The sequence below is a fragment of the Piliocolobus tephrosceles genome, chromosome 5 (genome assembly GCF_002776525.5).
Source record: "Piliocolobus tephrosceles isolate RC106 chromosome 5, ASM277652v3, whole genome shotgun sequence".
Lineage (NCBI taxonomy): Eukaryota > Metazoa > Chordata > Mammalia > Primates > Cercopithecidae > Piliocolobus > Piliocolobus tephrosceles.
The window spans coordinates 52,008,810-52,026,032 of record NC_045438.1 but is presented as its reverse complement, the minus strand read 5'-3'; the positions used below and the strand labels follow the sequence as shown (position 1 = coordinate 52,026,032).

The 17,223-nt window shown below is 43.1% G+C and overlaps 1 protein-coding gene across 4 annotated transcripts in view; it reads right to left on the bottom strand.

Annotated features, from left to right (window-relative positions):
- The window catches only part of MTHFD1L (methylenetetrahydrofolate dehydrogenase (NADP+ dependent) 1 like), a 233,309-nt gene that overhangs the window by 181,467 nt on the left and 34,619 nt on the right, over window positions 1–17,223 (bottom strand). For all 4 annotated transcript variants that reach the window (XM_023206150.1, XM_023206152.1, XM_023206153.1 and 1 more), the window contains exon 8: window positions 11,456–11,567. In XM_023206150.1, the coding sequence (XP_023061918.1) occupies window positions 11,456–11,567 (112 nt within the window). The remainder of the gene's footprint in view (window positions 1–11,455; window positions 11,568–17,223) is intronic.

The following is a 17,223-nucleotide window of genomic DNA, read 5'->3' as shown; positions in this document are numbered from 1 at the left end:
CAGATTAGGCCACAGAATTCAGAGTCAGATTAGCATTAAAAGCATACCTCTTCCTCTTGCTAGAAATTGTGATGTTGGGCCTGTTAATTAGTGTGAGTAATATCAACCTCCTAAAATTCTGTGAAAATGAAATATGATAAGGTATATAAAGTTCTTGGCATATAGTATGTAGTTTAAACTATTAACATGAAAATAAGGCTCAGAAGAAAGGAACAGGGATATACATTTCACAGCATAATCTGTCAGAATGACTTCATATCCTAATCTTTAGATTTTTTGACACAGTGGGCTTCATCTTATTAGAAGGATCTAATTTTTTTTTTTTTTTTTTTTTTTTTTTTGAGATAGAGTCTCTCTCTGTTACCCAGGCTGGAGTGCAGTGGCGCGATCTCAGCTGCCTGTAACTTCCGCCTTATTAGCAGCTGGGATTACAGGCACCTGCCAACACTCCCGACTACTTTTTGTATTTTTAGTAGAGATGGGGTTTCACCATGTTGGCTAGCCTGGTTTGAAACTCCTGGCCTCAGTGATCTGCTCACCTTGACCTCCCAAAGTGCTGGGGTTATAGGTGTGAGCCACCATGCCCGGCCCAGAAGGCTCTAAAATCTTTACTGTACAATATGTAGAAAAATAGAAGCACTTTCACTAGTGGATGCAAAGTGTGAGAAGGCGGATGAAAACATTCATAGGGTAAGACTGGTCAAAGTGTTACATGAAAAATCAGACTTTTTTGATAATTTAGGAGGCCGAGGCGGGCGGATCACCTGAGGTCAGGCGTTTGAGACCAGCCTGACCAACATGGAGAAACCCCGTCTCTACTAAAAATACAAAAGTAGCTGGGCATGGTGGTGCGTGCCTATAATCCCAGCTACTCAGGAGGCTGAGGCAGGAGAAATGCTTGAACATTTCTCTAGAACATTTCTCTGAGGCAGAGGTTGCAGTGAGCCGAGATCGTGTCATTGCTCTCTAGCCTGGACAACAAGAGCAAAATACCATCTCAAAAAAAAAAAAAGAGAAGTGATAGAATCAATTTCGAATCAATTTTCCATCAAAACTAAAAAATTGCATTTTAGGGTATTAATGTTAGGGACTACCTGATTATCAACATAGAAAGATGTTGATAAGAATTCCACTTCTGGCAGGGCATAGTGGCTCACGCCTGTAATCCCAGGACTCTAGGATGCCAAGGCGGGAGGATCACCTGAGTTCAGGAGTTCGAGACCAGCCTAACCAACATGGTGCAACCCCATCTCTACTAAAAATACAAAAAAAAAAAAAAAAAAAAAAAAAATTAGCTGGGTGTGGTGGTGCACATCCGTGATCCCAGCTACTAGGGAGGCTGAGGCAAGAGAATCGCTTGAACCTGGGAGGTGGAGGTTGTGGTGAGCCGAGATTGCACCACTGCAATCCAGCCTGGGCAACAAGAGTGAAACTATCTGAAAAAAAAAAAAAGAATTCTACCCTCACTTAGAAAATTTATAAAAGTAAACACACATGTAAAATGCTTTAGCCTGCATCCTCCCTTAGAGAAAAGAAATATTTCTAATAGCAACATTTTTGAAGACACTATTTTCTCCTTCTTTGGATCACTCTACTCTTAAATTGTATTAGGGTGTTGGGTAATCATATAATCATATCCTTTGGGTATTATTTAAAGATTAGAAACACTTCAGCTTTATGAATCATATTTAGGCAAAAGCCAAGAGTCTAGAGGATGAGAGAGATTTGCTGTGTTTTGTTTTAATCACTAGAGATCTGTACTTAAGATCTTGTCCAACTACTACATAAAACAAACGGGCCTCTCTCATTCCTCTATTTTAAGTGATGGAGAAATAAGAAAAAGCATCTGAGTGCGGTGGCTCACGCCTGTAATCCCAGCACTCTGGGAGGCCGAGGCAGGTGGATCACTTGAGGTCAGGAGTTCAAGACCAGCCTGGCCAACAAGGTGAACCCCGTCTCTATTAAAAATACAAAAAAGAGTTAGCCAGGCATGGTGGCAGACGTCTGTAGTCCCAGCTACTCAGAGGCTGAGGCCAGAGTATTGCTTGAACCTGGGACCCGGAGGCTGCAGGGAGCCAAGATCATGCCACTGTACTCCACCGTGGACAACAGAATGAGACTTCATCTCAAAAAATCTAAAAAAGAAAAAAGAAAAAGTAACATTCCAGAAGCTGGTATTAACTTATAAATGCATATTCCCAGAATTTAATCAGAAATACCCTTGTGAATGAAGAATATTTCACTTCCAAGTTTACAAGATAAATAAGTCCTGGTATCGTTTCAGTCACTTACGTAGCACAGAACTTAGCAAAAGTGTGGGTATTTTATTTTGAAAAGCTATATGATTCCTGGTACATCTAAAGCTTTCACGGATGTATAATCTTTTGGCTTCCCTGGACCACACTGGAAGAAGAAGAATTGTCTCGGGCCATAGCCACACGTAAAATACACTAACACTATGATAGCTGATGAGCTAAGGTAAAAAAAAATTGCAAAAAAAAAAAAAAAATTTCATGTTTTAGGAAAGTTTATGAATTTGTGTTGGGCTGCATTCAAAGCTATCCTTGGCTACATGCAGCCCACGGGCTGTGGTTTGGACACGCTTGGTCTAAACCATCTCACAAATTTCAACAAGCGTAATGAGCCACGTAAGAAGATATAATTAACAAAACCAACTCTTTGAAAGGGTCTAGCTCAAGATGGCAGGTGGTACACACAACACTACCCTCTATTTCTAGTCAAAAGTCCATGCAAAGTGAGTAAAATATATGTTAAAAGCAATTAAGTCCATAAGAGTTAAAAGAGTACCACGAATGACATTTGAGAAATTTGTGGAAGAGAGGGGTAAGTAGAGTCGGATTGAGTAACCATGGCAGAGGAATTTAAAACACCCCAAAATAACAAAAGCCTGAGATGAGGAAGAACCATTTCTTCTTCGTGGACCCTGGATAAGCCCAAAGCTCACAGTCAACAAATATCGAAAGCAGGAATGAATAAAAACTAAGTTCTTGAAACACCAAAGGCTGTCCACCGGCAGCTAGGTAAGGTGACTTTATTCACATACAGTGTTGCTTTCTGATTATTACTGTTATTATTTTTTGAGACAGGGTCTTGCTCTGTCGCCCAGGCTGGAGTGCGGTGATGTGATCACGATCATTGCAGCCCTGACCTCCCAGGCTCAAGCAATCCTCCCACCTCAGCCTCCTGAGTAACTGGGACTGCAAAGGTGTGCCACCACATCTGGCTAATTTTTAAGTTGTTTTATAGAGACAGGGGTCTTACTATGTTGCCCAAGCTGGTCTTGGGCTCCTGGGCTCAAGCAATCCTCCTGCCTTGGCCTTCTGATTTTTATGTACAGTAGGCTAAGGTTCACTATCCGCAAAGTTAACTTTTGATCCTTTTAGTTACTGTTTTTTAATTACAAGCAATTAAAATTACAAGTAATTAAAAACAATACTTTTTTTTGAGATAAGGTCTGGCTCGATCACTCAGGCTAGAGTACAGTGGCACCATCTCAGCTCACTGTAACCCCTGCCTCCCAGGCTCAAACCATCTTCCCACCTCAGCCTCCCAAGTAGCTGGGACTACAGGAGCATGCCACAATGCCTGGCTAATTTTTGTGTTTTGTTTTTGTTTTTGAGATGGACTGTTGCTCTATCACCTAGGCTGGAGTGCAGTGGTGTGATCTTAGCTCACTGCAGCCTCTGCCTCCTGGGTTCAAGAGACTCTTCTGCCTCAGACTCCCATGTAGTTGGGACTACAGGCATATGCCACCAGGCCTGGCTAGTTTTTGTATTTTTTTTGTAGAGGCAGGGTTTCACCATGTTGGCCAGGCTGGTCTCAAACTCCTGACCTCATGATCTGCCAGCCTCGGCCTCCTAAAGTGCTAGGATTACAGGCATGAGCCACAGCACCTGGCCTTAATTTTTGTATTTTTTGTAGAGGCAGAGTTTCACCATGCTGCCCAGGCTGGTCTCGAACTCGTGAGCTCAAGCAATCAGCCCACTTCAGCCTCCCAAAGTGCTGGGATTACAAGTGTGAGCCACCAGGCTCAACCAAAAACAACACAATTTTAAAACACAACTTAAAACCCACACTCTCTTAATTATATATAACTCTGGCCTGGACTCAGATTTTCTAATTCATTTTTAAGATTGCATTGAGGCTGGGTGTGGTGGCTTACACCTGTAACCCCAGCACTTTGAGAAGCCAAGGCAGGAGGATTGCTTAAGTCCAGGAGTTTGAGAGCAGCCTGGGCAACTTGGTGAAACCTCGTCTCTAGAAAAGGTACAAAAATTAGCTGGGCATCGTGGCATGTGTCTGTAGTCCCAGCTACCTGGGGGCTGGGGCAGGAGGATCACTTGAGGTCAGAAGGCAGTGGGCCTGTAGTTGTGCCATTACATTCCTGACTGGACAACAGAGCAAGACTCTGTCTCAAAAAATAAAATAACATAAAAATAAGTTCTGAATCCAGAGAATCTGAAGCAATAAGACTGGCAGCTCAGAATCAGATATACGTTTTTAATAAATTTCATGGCTAAAGAAAATTGAGAAAGGGAATCATTATTTCACTCCCTGCCTGTGTAGAGGCAGGACTCCATCTGAAGGTTGTCTACAGTCTGGGCCTGGGTAATATCCTGGGATCACAGTCCAACAAGGATCTCATCCCAAACCGTGGATGGGTCTTTTCACTTCCCAGTAAACACTCATCTAACTCATGATTTCTCTAGGGACAAGTCAATGAATCACTTTAAAAGATGGCCATTCTTCTAATGATAATCAAACTTTCTGCAAAAAGAAAATTTAAGGCCAAAGTGTTATCATGACTTCCTCAGAAATTAGAACCACCCTTTCACTAAAATGAGCAGTGCTGAGGCCACTCTAGGAACTTTGCCAGAACAATCACTGCAGTGGGAGGGATGCAGCAAACTCTTCAGCCTTCCTGCCATCTTGGCTCTGTGGAAACATCTCAGCTTCTAAGGAGTCTGGCCAAGGGCATCCTACTTATCAAAAAACCACTCTCCAAGCCCACAGCCTTAAATATTTTCTTCCCATCTAGGAGAACAAATTACCCCCAAAATGCGAGGTTTTAAAATCAGGAACAGCTGAAAATCAGAAATCAGTAGAGGTAGAACTTAAAAAAAAAAAAAACACTGGTAGCCAGTTTTTGAGTTACATATATTGACTTTGTAGGATATAAAGTAAAATGCAATAAATAAAATGAGTATCGTGATATGGTTCGGTTCTGTGTCTCTACCAAATCTCATGTCGAATTGTAATCCCCAGTGTTGGGGGTGGGGCCTGGTGGGAGGTGACAGGATCATGAGGGTGGCCCTTCATGAAAGGCTTAGCACCATCCAGTTGGTGCTGTTCTCATGATAGTGAGTTATCCTGAGATCTGGTTGTTTATAAGTATGCAGTGTGTACCTCCTCCTCTAATATGGTTTGGCTCTGTCTCCACCCAAATCTCATCTTGAATTGTACTCCCATAATTCCCACGTGTTGCAGGAGGGACCCTGTGGGAGATGATTTGAATCATGGGGGCAGTTTCCCCCATACTGTTCTCATGGTAGTGAATACGTCTCATGAGATCTGATGGTTTTATCAGGGGTTTCCACTTTTGCGTCTTCTGCATTTTCTCTTGCTGCCGCCATGTAAAAGAACTGCTTTTCACCTCCCACCATGATTTTGAGGCCTCCCCAGCCATGTGGAACTGTAAGTCCAATTAAACCTCTTTTTCTTTCCAGTCTTGTGTATGTCTTTATCAACAGTGTGAAAACAGATTAATATGCCCTCCCTCTCTCTTGCTCCTGCTCTGGCCATATAAGATATACGTGCTTCCCCTTCGCCTTCTACCATAACTGTGAGTTTCCGGAGGCCTTCCAAGAAGCCAAGCAGATGCCAGCATCACACTACCTGTACAGCCCATGGAACTATGGGACAATTACACTTCTTTTCTTTATAAATTACCTAGTCTCAGGTATTTCTTTATAGCAGTGTGAGAATGGACTAATACATATCATTGGGTAAAATTTTTGTGACAGTGTTCTTGAGAGTTGCACTCCTACTTTAAATTATTTGAATCTTACTGTCAAATGACAGCATATCACTAGTTTTTAAAAGAATGCAATGTAAGACATGATAAAAAACATATAATTAAAATATTAGTAAACTGATACTAATAAGCTATTAGTAATAACTTAATTTGGACCACTGAAACCAAATTAACAAGGAAATTTATACAGTGCTGCATGAACCTTTACTTTTTTTTAAAAAAAGCAAAAAATTAAATATATTATATTGAGAACTAATTAAATTGGGCCAAGATGGAGTCTGAAAGCTGTTTTGTGTGCAGGTGACATGGCAACAAGGAAGGGGAGGGAGGAATGCAGGAAGTGGACAAGCATTTATCGGCAGCTACCATCAAAGAGGAACTGCCCCAAGGTAGCATCTCAGTCATTACCGGGTTGACCTAGTTCGGCTCGAATTAGAAGGCTTATAGCCATGCCTATGATTCCAGCTCATGCGCCGAATAACTCCCAACAGCCTTCCTCCCAATTTACCCACAAATAAATTGGGAATCTTACTAATTCATCAGAGATCTTATTTCCTCAAAGTCACACAGCCTGTAAGTGCAATGCAATTAAGAATATTTTTTTTTTTTTGGGACGGAGTTTTGCTCTTGGTGCCTGGGCTGGAGTGCGATCTCAGCTCACCACAACCGCCACCTCCTGGGTTCAAGCGATTCTCCTGCCTCAGCCTCCTGAGTAGTTGGGATTACAGGCATGAGCCAACACGCCTGGCTAATTTTGTATTTTTAGTGAGACAGGGTTTCTCCATGTTGGTCAGGCTGGTCTTGAACTCCCTACTGCAGGTGATCCACCTGCCTTGGCCTCCCAAAGTGCTCGGATTACAGGCATGAGCCACCACGTCAGGCCAAGAATTTTTTTTACACAAACAACTCCCTTTTCCTTGAGTTAGGTTAATCCTGACTCCAAAGTCCATGTTCTTTCCACTACATTTTTTTTTTTCTTTTTGAGATGGAGTTTTGCTCTTGCTGCCCAGGCTGGAGTGAAATGGCATGATCTCAGCTCACTGCAACCTCCCCCTCTTGGGTTCAAGCAATTCTCCTGCCCCAGCCTCCCAAGTAGCTGGGATTACAGGTGCCTGCCACCATGCCTGGCTAACTTTTGTATTTTTAGTAGAGATGAGGTTTCACCATGTTGATCAGGCTGGTCTTGAACTCCTGACCTCAAGTGATCCACTGGCCTCGGCTTCCCAAAGTGCTGGGATTACAGGCGTGAGCCACAGCACACCCAGCCTCCAGTAAGTTCTAATGTCTCCCTTCAGAGTCATATGAGGGAAAGTCTCAAGGTCCTTCGGGGGCTGCCGGCACATCAGCATCCCAGGGCTCTTGCCCTCTTCTACACTAAATAGAAATATATTAGCTTAAAATGATGCTATAAACTACTCTGAGCCACAGAGTTGCTGTTTTGATACTATTCTCTGAGCCTAAGACAGAAGAAAAGCTTCTCCTTGGTCCCATTTGGTACATCAGTAAGTCCTAATATTTAGGGTACAAAATGGTTGTGCTTATGATGAAATCTGCTGTTTAGCAAGCAGAGTACTACAAGAACAGTGTGAATTTCTTTCATCTGAAATAAATTCTTTAGGCCAGACCTGGTGGTTCACACCAGTAATCTCAGCACTTTTTGGAGGTGGAGGCGGGAGGACTACTTGAGGCCAGGAGTTCAAGACCAGCCTGGGCAACACAGTGAGAACCCTGCCTCAACAACAACAAAAAAATTGTTTTAATTAGCTGAGGAGGGAGGACTGCTTGAGCCCAGGAGTTTGAGGCTGTGATCGTGCCACTGTACTCTAGCCTGGGCAACAGAGCAAGACCTTCTCTAAGAAACAGGTTTTTTTGGGTTGTCTTTTTTATTTTTATTTTTAAAGCAGTTAACCTTATAGTTAGAAAACAGAATGTTGAAATTTCCTTGTTTTAAAATCTAAACATTGGACTCATGCAATAGTAGAGTGAACAGAACCAACCAGCTGAGTGTAATTGTTTTCTGAGCTCTGTGTCTGGGATATCAGCCATCAGGAAAATCTCTCCTAGGATTCTATACGTATTCCATAAAATGCCTCTACAGAATTATCTCATCATAAATCACAACATCCCATCTATTTTTACGGGGGGAAGGAGGAGGGACCCTGTACCATGAAGGTAAGAATAAAAATTTCATTATAAAACTCTGCCTTCATCCAGCCACAAGTTTATTAAAAGTTCTTCTTCTCATCTTAAGTTTAAATAAGAGCTCTTTTCTTTTTAATATTTCAAACAGTTTATTCATTTCTTTACAATAGTGGGATAATGAAAAAAAGAGGGGAAAAAAAACCTTTCTCCATTATTCCTAGATCAAATTTTCATACTAAAAAAGTTGGTAAAATTAAAACTTGTAGACTATTCAGAAATGTGCTATTATGGACAGCACCACCCCGAAACTGTTCATCTGTTTCATCAACATAGCATTCCTCATCTTCATCTCAATGACTGCCTAGTTGGCCCCATTTGTTTTTCTTTTCTTCTTTTTTTTTTTTTTTGAGGAGTCTCACTCTTGTCATCCAGGCTGGAGTGCGATGGTGCAATCTTGGCTCACCGCAACCTCCGCCTCCTGGGTTCAAGCCATTCTCCTGCCTCAGCTTCCCAAGTAGCTGGGATTACAGGTACCCGCCACAAAGCCTAGGTAATTTTTTTGCAGTTTTAGTAGAGACAGAGTTTCACCATGGTGGCCGGGCTGCGTCTCAAACTCCTGACCTCAGGTGATCCACCCGCCTCGGCCTCCCAAAGTGCTGGGATTACAGGTGTGAGCCACCGCGCCTGGCCATCAGCCCCATTTTTAAGTAGGAGACAAGTTCAAGGAAATGTTTCTAAACATGCCACTAACTTAAAACTACAAGCAGAGCACAATTCTGAGTGATGCTTATTAACTTATTAAACACTCAATATTCACAAAGTTAGCTGGGCCCGGTGGCTCACGCCAGTAATCCTAGCACTTTGGGAGGCTGAGGTGGGTGGATCACTTGAGGTCAGGAGTTCGAAACCAACCTGGCAAACAGGCGCATCCACACCTCTACTAAAAATACAAAACAAAAATTAGATGGGTGTGATGACGGGCACCTGTAATCCCAGCTACTTCGGAGGCTGAGGTAGGGGAATCACTTGAACCCAGAAGGCGGAGGCTGCAGTGAGCCAAGATCGCACCACTGCACTAAAGCCAGGACAACAGAGCAAGACTTTATCTCCGAAAAAAAAAAAAAAATTCACAGAGTGGTTACTAAGCGTCAGGTACTATTCCGGACACTGGACATTCAAAAACCAACAAGAAAACTATTAGAGTTGGGCCAGATAAATTTCAAATAAATTCTACTTACAGAATCATTTTGAAATACACAGACCATCCCTGATTTACAACCTTTTCGCTTACTATTTTTCCACTTTATGATGGTGGGAAAGGGACATGCATTCAGTAGAAACTGCTTTAAATTTTGATCTTTTCCCAGGCTAGCTGTACACAGAACAAGGGTGTCTTGAGGCGCTGGGCAGCAGTGACAGCAAATCGCGGTTTCTGGTCAGGCATGCAATCACATGGCCAAACAACCAATACTCTGCCAGTGTACTAAGCTGCCAGCATTTTTGGATGTTGTTTTGTGTTTTCACATCCCATCCTATCTACAAATGTCCATTTTTTACTTACAATATTTTCAACTTCTGATGGGTTTATCTGCTCATAAGCCCGAGGAACATCTGTAACGCCTTGGTCTTTTTTCCCCCAGAGAATCATTACATTGAAATCTAATGTTTCAGGGAATACTTTTTTCAAAAATAAGGGTCCTAAAAGGAAACCTTATTAAAAATAAAGCACTTTCACTAACAAAATATATGTCACTGTCATGTAACCACAGAGCTCAAAGGGATTCCAGGAGACATCAAAGTAAACTCCTAACCCTAGTCATGACTGTGCCAAAACTGTCCTACATGAAAACTTTAATAAAACACAGCAAGTAAATATTACAGCAAAGCAACATTCATTTACAAGAAACAAATGTTGGAACTGATTTTCCTAATCTAACTGGGATTCTGAACAGAGGAAGCCCTGTCTACTATTAATAGGTTAGGCATTGTTTTTCTCAGGGAAAAAAAAGTTATATGAAGAAACTATACATATTTTTAAAATGTTATTTAGCACATGCTTTCTGTTTGTTAAAAAGAGCCGCTAGGGCCACAGCTCTAAATGTGAGAGCTTAGCTCTGGCTCTTTCCTTGGACTCTGATCCATTCCACCCTCTCCAGCCCCCAGGGAGTTTTTAATCTGATCCGTCAATTCTGGCAGGAGCTACATTTCCTAGAGAGGAGGGTCAGTATCAACCTCTGGATAGGGCTCACGCTTTTATGGAGCTGCCTACAGGGTTTCAAGATTTCAACCTCAAGTATGGTCCTAGTGGAAGTGAAGGAGAGCAGAGGCTGCCAACCTTGGTGCATGTTCTGCCCAGCTTTAGGGGTAAAAGCTGCCCCTGTCCTCCAGCCCAGCTCAGCATAGTGCTCTCTTCTGCATGAACATTTGGAGGCCAAAGCCAGAAGGAATCAGGAAGGGGTGCTCTCCTCTGCCTCCCTGTGCCATCGTCTCTTGCTCACCTGTGCCATTCAGGGACTTGCTGAGGGGCTGGGTGTGGTCCAAGGCTTTCTTAGCCTCAGTCCTTCTATGAACTGGAAAAAGGAACCTACTCTGGGCCGGCTCCTGCTGGATCCTGGGGCCGCTGGCTGCCCCGTTGCGGGTACCACTTGGGCTGCCCCCAAAGTGGGCCTGGTGTGGTCTTGAGTATTCCTGGATACCTTGGCAAAATGCCATCAAATAGCAGGACCAATCCTAAAACAGTTTCTGTATCTAGTGGTGATTTTCATACTGTTCTGACATGACTCTGGGGCTCCAAGGATGTGCTTCATGGGTCAACACAAGGGGAAATCAGGGAGACACAGAGACTGATCCTATTCCCATCCCTCCCGACAATCCGGCTCATCTGCTTTTACACAGCGAAATTCTACAAAGATTTCTTTGGAGGAAAGGATTTTACTAATTTTTAAGAGACTGTGAAAACCACTCTTTCTAGTTTACCTCACACACATACAAATCATCTACTTGAGGCCACAACTCACCTGACTGCTAGAGGCCAGTAGGGGGCACTTCACTGTGGCAGCAGACACCTCAACCGCCATCTTGGTCTCTTTTTGCTCAACAGCATGGTTCTATCAGGTAGCCTACAGTCTGTTTCCTACCCTATACACTAATGTTGATGACTGCTAACATTTCAGAAACATACCCTCTTAGGAAAAGGTTAACATTTCTTCGAACAATCTGACCTAATCAGTGGCTCAACACCAATGTGAAGACATTTACCTGACAGGAAGTCATGGGAGCAGTTGAGAACAGTAGTTCCTGGTTGCATCCAAGTAAGGGGAATCTCTTCTGGCTTAGGTGAGCCTAGGACCACAATGTCAGCCTCGTGAAGCTAAAAGGAGAAAGAAAAAATCACGCACAGTTTGATCTGAGGCATAAAGACACAACTAACCACTGATGTCAAATGAGTTCAACACAATCCCAGACCCACAGCTTTGTTCCAAGCTGCTGACAAGGATGGAATCGCTTTGCTAATTCCTTTCAAGCATGTATTAATACAAACAGAAAATGATTATATATCCTAGAAAGAAAAGAAAATAGGACTTAAAAAATGTCTTCAGGGTAGTCACTTCAGCATACATACTGCATGTGGAGTATTATCATTACATGTTTTCACCACTAACTATAATATCAAGAAAAATGATGAGGCAGCCGGGCACAGTGGCTCACGCCTGTAATCCCAGCACTTAGGGAGGCCGAGGCAGGTGGATCATGAGGTCAGGAGTTCGAGACCAGACTGGCCAACATGGTGAAACCCTGTCTCTACTAAAAATGCAAAAATTAGCCAGGCGCGCTGGCAGGGGCCTGTAATCTCAGCTACTCAGGAGGCTGTGGCACAAGAATCGCTTGAACCCAGGAGGCAGAGGCTGCAGTGAGCCAAGATCACACCACTGCACTCCTACCTGGGAGACAGAGCGAGATCCTGTCTCAAAGAAAAAAAAAAGGGGAAAACAAGGACGAAGGCCATGAGGTCTGGCCCACACAGTGGGCTTGCTGGCCTATATAATGGCACCATCACAATGAGACCGCTATAGAACTGTTACTATACTCATGGAAGGACTTTCAGGAGCTTGAGAAAGAATTTCACTTTCTCTGAGGCCCTGGTTAGTCTCTTGTCCAACCGTTCATTTTTTTGCCCTGAGAAAGTAGAAAGAATGCAACCACACCACTCCAACAAAATGCACTGATCGTGTCCATCCTATTTGCATTTTGATCATCCAGTACCGGAGGAACAAGTCTGGTAGGAAGTTGACATCAAGACAAAGAGGTAGGCAAAGAGGTTGGCTCTGACTTTAACCAAAGAATAGCTCCCCAAGCCCCACTGAGCAACTGATGATTTCAAACTGGATCCCTATGCGGAGCGAGGGGTGAATAGGAATATTAGACTTGCAGAAGAGAATAGCTACAATTGTACAGGTCAGCTAGGTGTTGTAAGTATTACCTCATTGAATATTCCAAATGAGTGAGATTGGTGTTACTATGCTCATTTAACAGACCACGAAACTGGGGCTCTCAGACACAAATAGCTCTACAGTATGTCCTGTGTCTCCTAGTGAATCCAGTCTTAGAGATCCTAGTGAACCTAGACAGAAAGAGGGCGACTGACAGTCCCTTCCCCCACTGTCTTTCCTGTGGACTTTGATGTCCTGAAACTAACCACAGAGTCTCTGGCGTCAAACAGACAGAGGGGCAGATTATGAAACACAAAAGCATCCCCACTGCCACTGCCCCCACCAAACCACCAAATAAACATGCTGGAGACACCCTTATCCATTCTCAGCTTACAGGCTGATCGTTATAGATCCTGTGGAAGAACCAGGACAGCTCCTCAGCCTGAGGACTATTAATACTATTTGGGCAAAAGGGTGCATCAGCTGATGCCTTTTAGAAATCTTGGGACAAGAGATGATAATGGGAGCAAACCTTTGACAGTCCTACCTGGTTTATGAACAGAAAAGCCAAGATCAAGGGCAGATCCAAGTCCCCTGACAGAGGAGGAGCATGATAAAAATGTAAATGCACGTCTTTTCATAGAGCTAACAAAGCCAACTTTAAAAGTTAACACCTTGGAAATATTTGATCAATTTGACCATGTGAATAGTGAAAAGTGTATTAACATTCATTGATTATCCACTAATAAGCCAAACAGTATTCCCTGCTTTTCAGCTACTGACTGTATGAATCTACTGTATTAATCACCTTAAAAAGAACAGAGAAAGCCCTACTAAAACATTTGCCTAGGCCAGACATGTTGGCTCGTGCCGCCATGCTGGGTAATCCCAGCACTTTGGGAGGCCAGGGTGGGAAGACTGCCTGAGCCCAAAAGTTTGAGAACAGATTGGGCAACATAGGAAGGCCCTGTCTCTACAAAAATAAAATAAAATAAAAATTAGCCAGGTGTGGTGAGGCATGCCTGTGGTCCTAGCTACTTTGGAGGTAGAGGTGGAAGGATCACTTGAGCCCAGGAGGTCATGGCTGCAGTGAGCCGTGATCAAGCCACTTCACTCCAGCCTGGATGACAGGGCAAGACCCTGTCTCAAAAAAAAAAAAAAAAAAAAAAAAAAAACCAAACACAAAACACACTTGCCTAAATAACCATTCTTCTGTGCCACCGGGCCAAAATACCACTAAACCTCACGAAGAACTTTGCAGCCAAATAAGAATCGCTTGAACCTGGGAGGCGGAGGTTGCAGTGAGCCAAGATCGCACCACTGCACTCCAGCCTGGGCGATGGAGCGAGACTCTGTCTCAAAAAAAAGAATTGTGCAGCCAGTATCACCAGCAATCTTGTCCCTTAAGCCACCATTGTGATGGTGCCATTATACAGGCCAGCAAGCCCACTGTGTGGGCCAGACCTCACCTATCTGAAAAACAGCTAGAGTTCCCGGTGATGGTATATTTAGGGAGAAAGACGTGTTCTAGTAGAAAGAGGATTTTAAACATCTGTATAAAAAATTGTATTTCTTCATTTATATATAGTACTGTCAAAAATTCAACCACAGTAATCCTCACGAGAAATGCAAATGTTTAAGCTTTGTCGCAGTTCTGCAGATAAGAAACACCATTTTGCTAGATTTTCAGGCAGAACAGCAGCAAAACCAGAACATGGTAAAACAACTGTAAAAAGGAGGTTAATATGAACACGGCTGAAATGTTCATTCTGGAGAAAGCCAAGGATCACAGGTTCACACAAGTCCCCTAAGAACAGTTAGTTTCCTACACGTGGTGTCTTTGATACAACCTGTTCTTTTCATTACCTATAAATCTTGGAATCTCAGTCCGACCTGTCAACTCCATACCTACACACAACTCTAAAGTGGGCTGTGCTCATCCGCAACTGGGGAACAGCTAATTCCACAGAGAAAACACAAAAATCTCCTTGCTTAGCAATGATCGCATCGTAGATGTTAATTCTTTCTGGAAAGGAAAAGTGCTAGATGCTTAAATCAGTAAATACCACGCCGAGAACAAGGTAAGATTTTAATGAGCTAAAACTCAAGGAGAATTTTCGTCTCACTTGCTGTTCCTACTCTCCTCCTCCCAAATGGGAAAGACCCTGGCCAAAGCTTGGCTTAAAACTCTACCTCATCACAAAGTATTGCTTTTTCTGCCGAGAAGAGTGGAGCAGCTTAAAGCAAACCACCCCACTCCCCAGGCAGAGAACCGAATTTTAAAACAACAGAAAGACGCAGATATGCAGACACTTAACAGGGAGCGTGTGGGGGTGCAGTAGTTTAGATAACATGAAGACGAATTTTCTCAAAGTCATGAATTTTTAAGCTAGAGAGACAAGCATCTGAATATAAAGAGACGGTGGAAAGGGAGGACAGATGGAATTTGGAAAGTTATACAGAATATTATAATTTTGTATTTAGCAAATAAAATGCATTAAAATGTTTTAAACTAAATATAGCCCTACCCTCTTGACTAGAAGACAGTATTTATCTTCTGCTATCAATGTGTTTTGAAACAGTTCATATCAATAAGAATCTCAGGTATGAGATCTGTATATACTTCAAAATCCAGAATGGGTAAAAAAAAGATATTTTCTAAAGAACTGTGATTTATATCACTTGAGACCTATGACAACTGTTTCTATGTCCTTCAAACATTACCAACACAGTTCAGAAAACCAAGTTCAATTCCTCATGAGGGTCAGTTGAATAAAAAAGAAAGAAAACAATGTTCAAAATGATGAACATTACTTTTAAAAATTAACAGGTAGGCGCTTTGTCCAGCAATGATGTGCTTCTAAAATTACAACAACTAAAGACATTGGCATTCTCAACTAGGGCCTGAGTGATGGCTGGTCAATGGTCAGACACAGAGAACAGAGCAGGGTCTGGAGGGCAAGGGAGGGGCTCTACCACGCCGAGGTGGTCCCTTGCTTGATTTTCACTCTAATGAACTGGGACACACTGTAGTTTGTGTGCGCCCGGGTAAGTGGATTTATGGGTTACATTACGCTCCACTGCAGATTCTTCACAAGGCTTTATTTAATTAGTTAATTTATTTTTGGAGACGGGGTCTCACTCTGTCCTCTAGGCTGGAATGCAGTGGCATGATCTCAGCTCACTGCAGCCTTGACTCCTGGGCTTAAGCGATCCTCCCACCTCAGCCTCCAAGTAGCTGGGGCTATAAATGTGCTCCACCATGCCCGGTTCATTTTGTTTTTTAAATATTTTTTGTAGAGACAGGGTTTCACCATGTTGTCCAGGCTGGTCTTGAATTCCTGGGCTCAAGTGATCTGCCCGCCTGGGCCTTCCAAAGTGCTGGGATTACAGGCGTGAGCCACTGTGCCCAGCACACAGTACTTTATGATCAGACAGGGCATGTCCATGAAAATCGTAGGTAGCAAGGGGACTCCTAGATTACCTTGTGGCAAAGTTTCTATAAAGAGTTAGAAGTCAATTTTCTAAGAAAAACATCACTTTTATCAGATGTCAAAATGTGTGCACTTTTTCTTTTTTTTTTTTTTTGAGACAGAGTCTTCACTCTGTCGCCCAGGCTGGAGCACAGTGGCACGATCTCGGTTCACTACAAGCTCCGCCTCCCGGGTTCACGCCATCGTCCTGCCTCAGCCTCCCGAGTAGCTGGGACTACAGGTGCCTGTCACCAGGCCCGGCTAATTTTTTGTATTTTTAGTAGAGATGGGGTTTCACCATGTTAGCTAGGATGGTCTTGATCTCCTGACCTCGTGATCCGCCAGCCTCAGCCCCGCAAAGTGCTGGGATTACAGGCATGAGCCACCGCACCCAGCCACACTTTTTCTTAACATAGAAAAGAAGTTGTCAGGTTGGGCTACAGTGTGTGGCTCACACAGTCAGATGTATTTTAGGAAGATTCCTCTGGAAGCTGGATTGAGAATGCCTTAGAGGAGGCAGGAAGAAAAGCAAGATACTGAGGAGGCATCTGCAGGAAGCCGGGTGCCCAGGTCTGGAACTGAGAATGGCCTGGGAGCATGAGGATGCGGGTCAGGACACAGCATTTAGGTGATGGTTGAAACCAGAAGTGTGGATTCCCCAAGGGAAACTGGCAGAATGGGAAGGAAAATGGGTTAACAGACATCCTTGGGGGACACTAATCTTAAATGGTTAGAGATAAGGAACAGATGATGGAGACCATCATGTCCCGGTGGCCCAGGAGCTAGGAAGGGGCATTTTCATTCAGGCCAAGGGAAAAGGGTGTGAACAACAGGTTGATATGACAGCCGTGGTCAAGCAGGATTAACGCAAAAAATACACTTTTGGCAATTAGGAATCACTGGTGACTTTGCTACAGAAATGGGCATTAGGAACTATGCCTGATACAGTCCTGCCATTACTGTAGAGTGTGTTGCCTGCAAATGGAGATTTCATTCAGGCAGACTGCCTGAGCATTCATGAGCAGATGCCCTGTTTATTCATTTATATATTTATATATATAAAATATCTAAATATAAAATATATTATGATATATAGTATATATAATATATAATATAGTATATT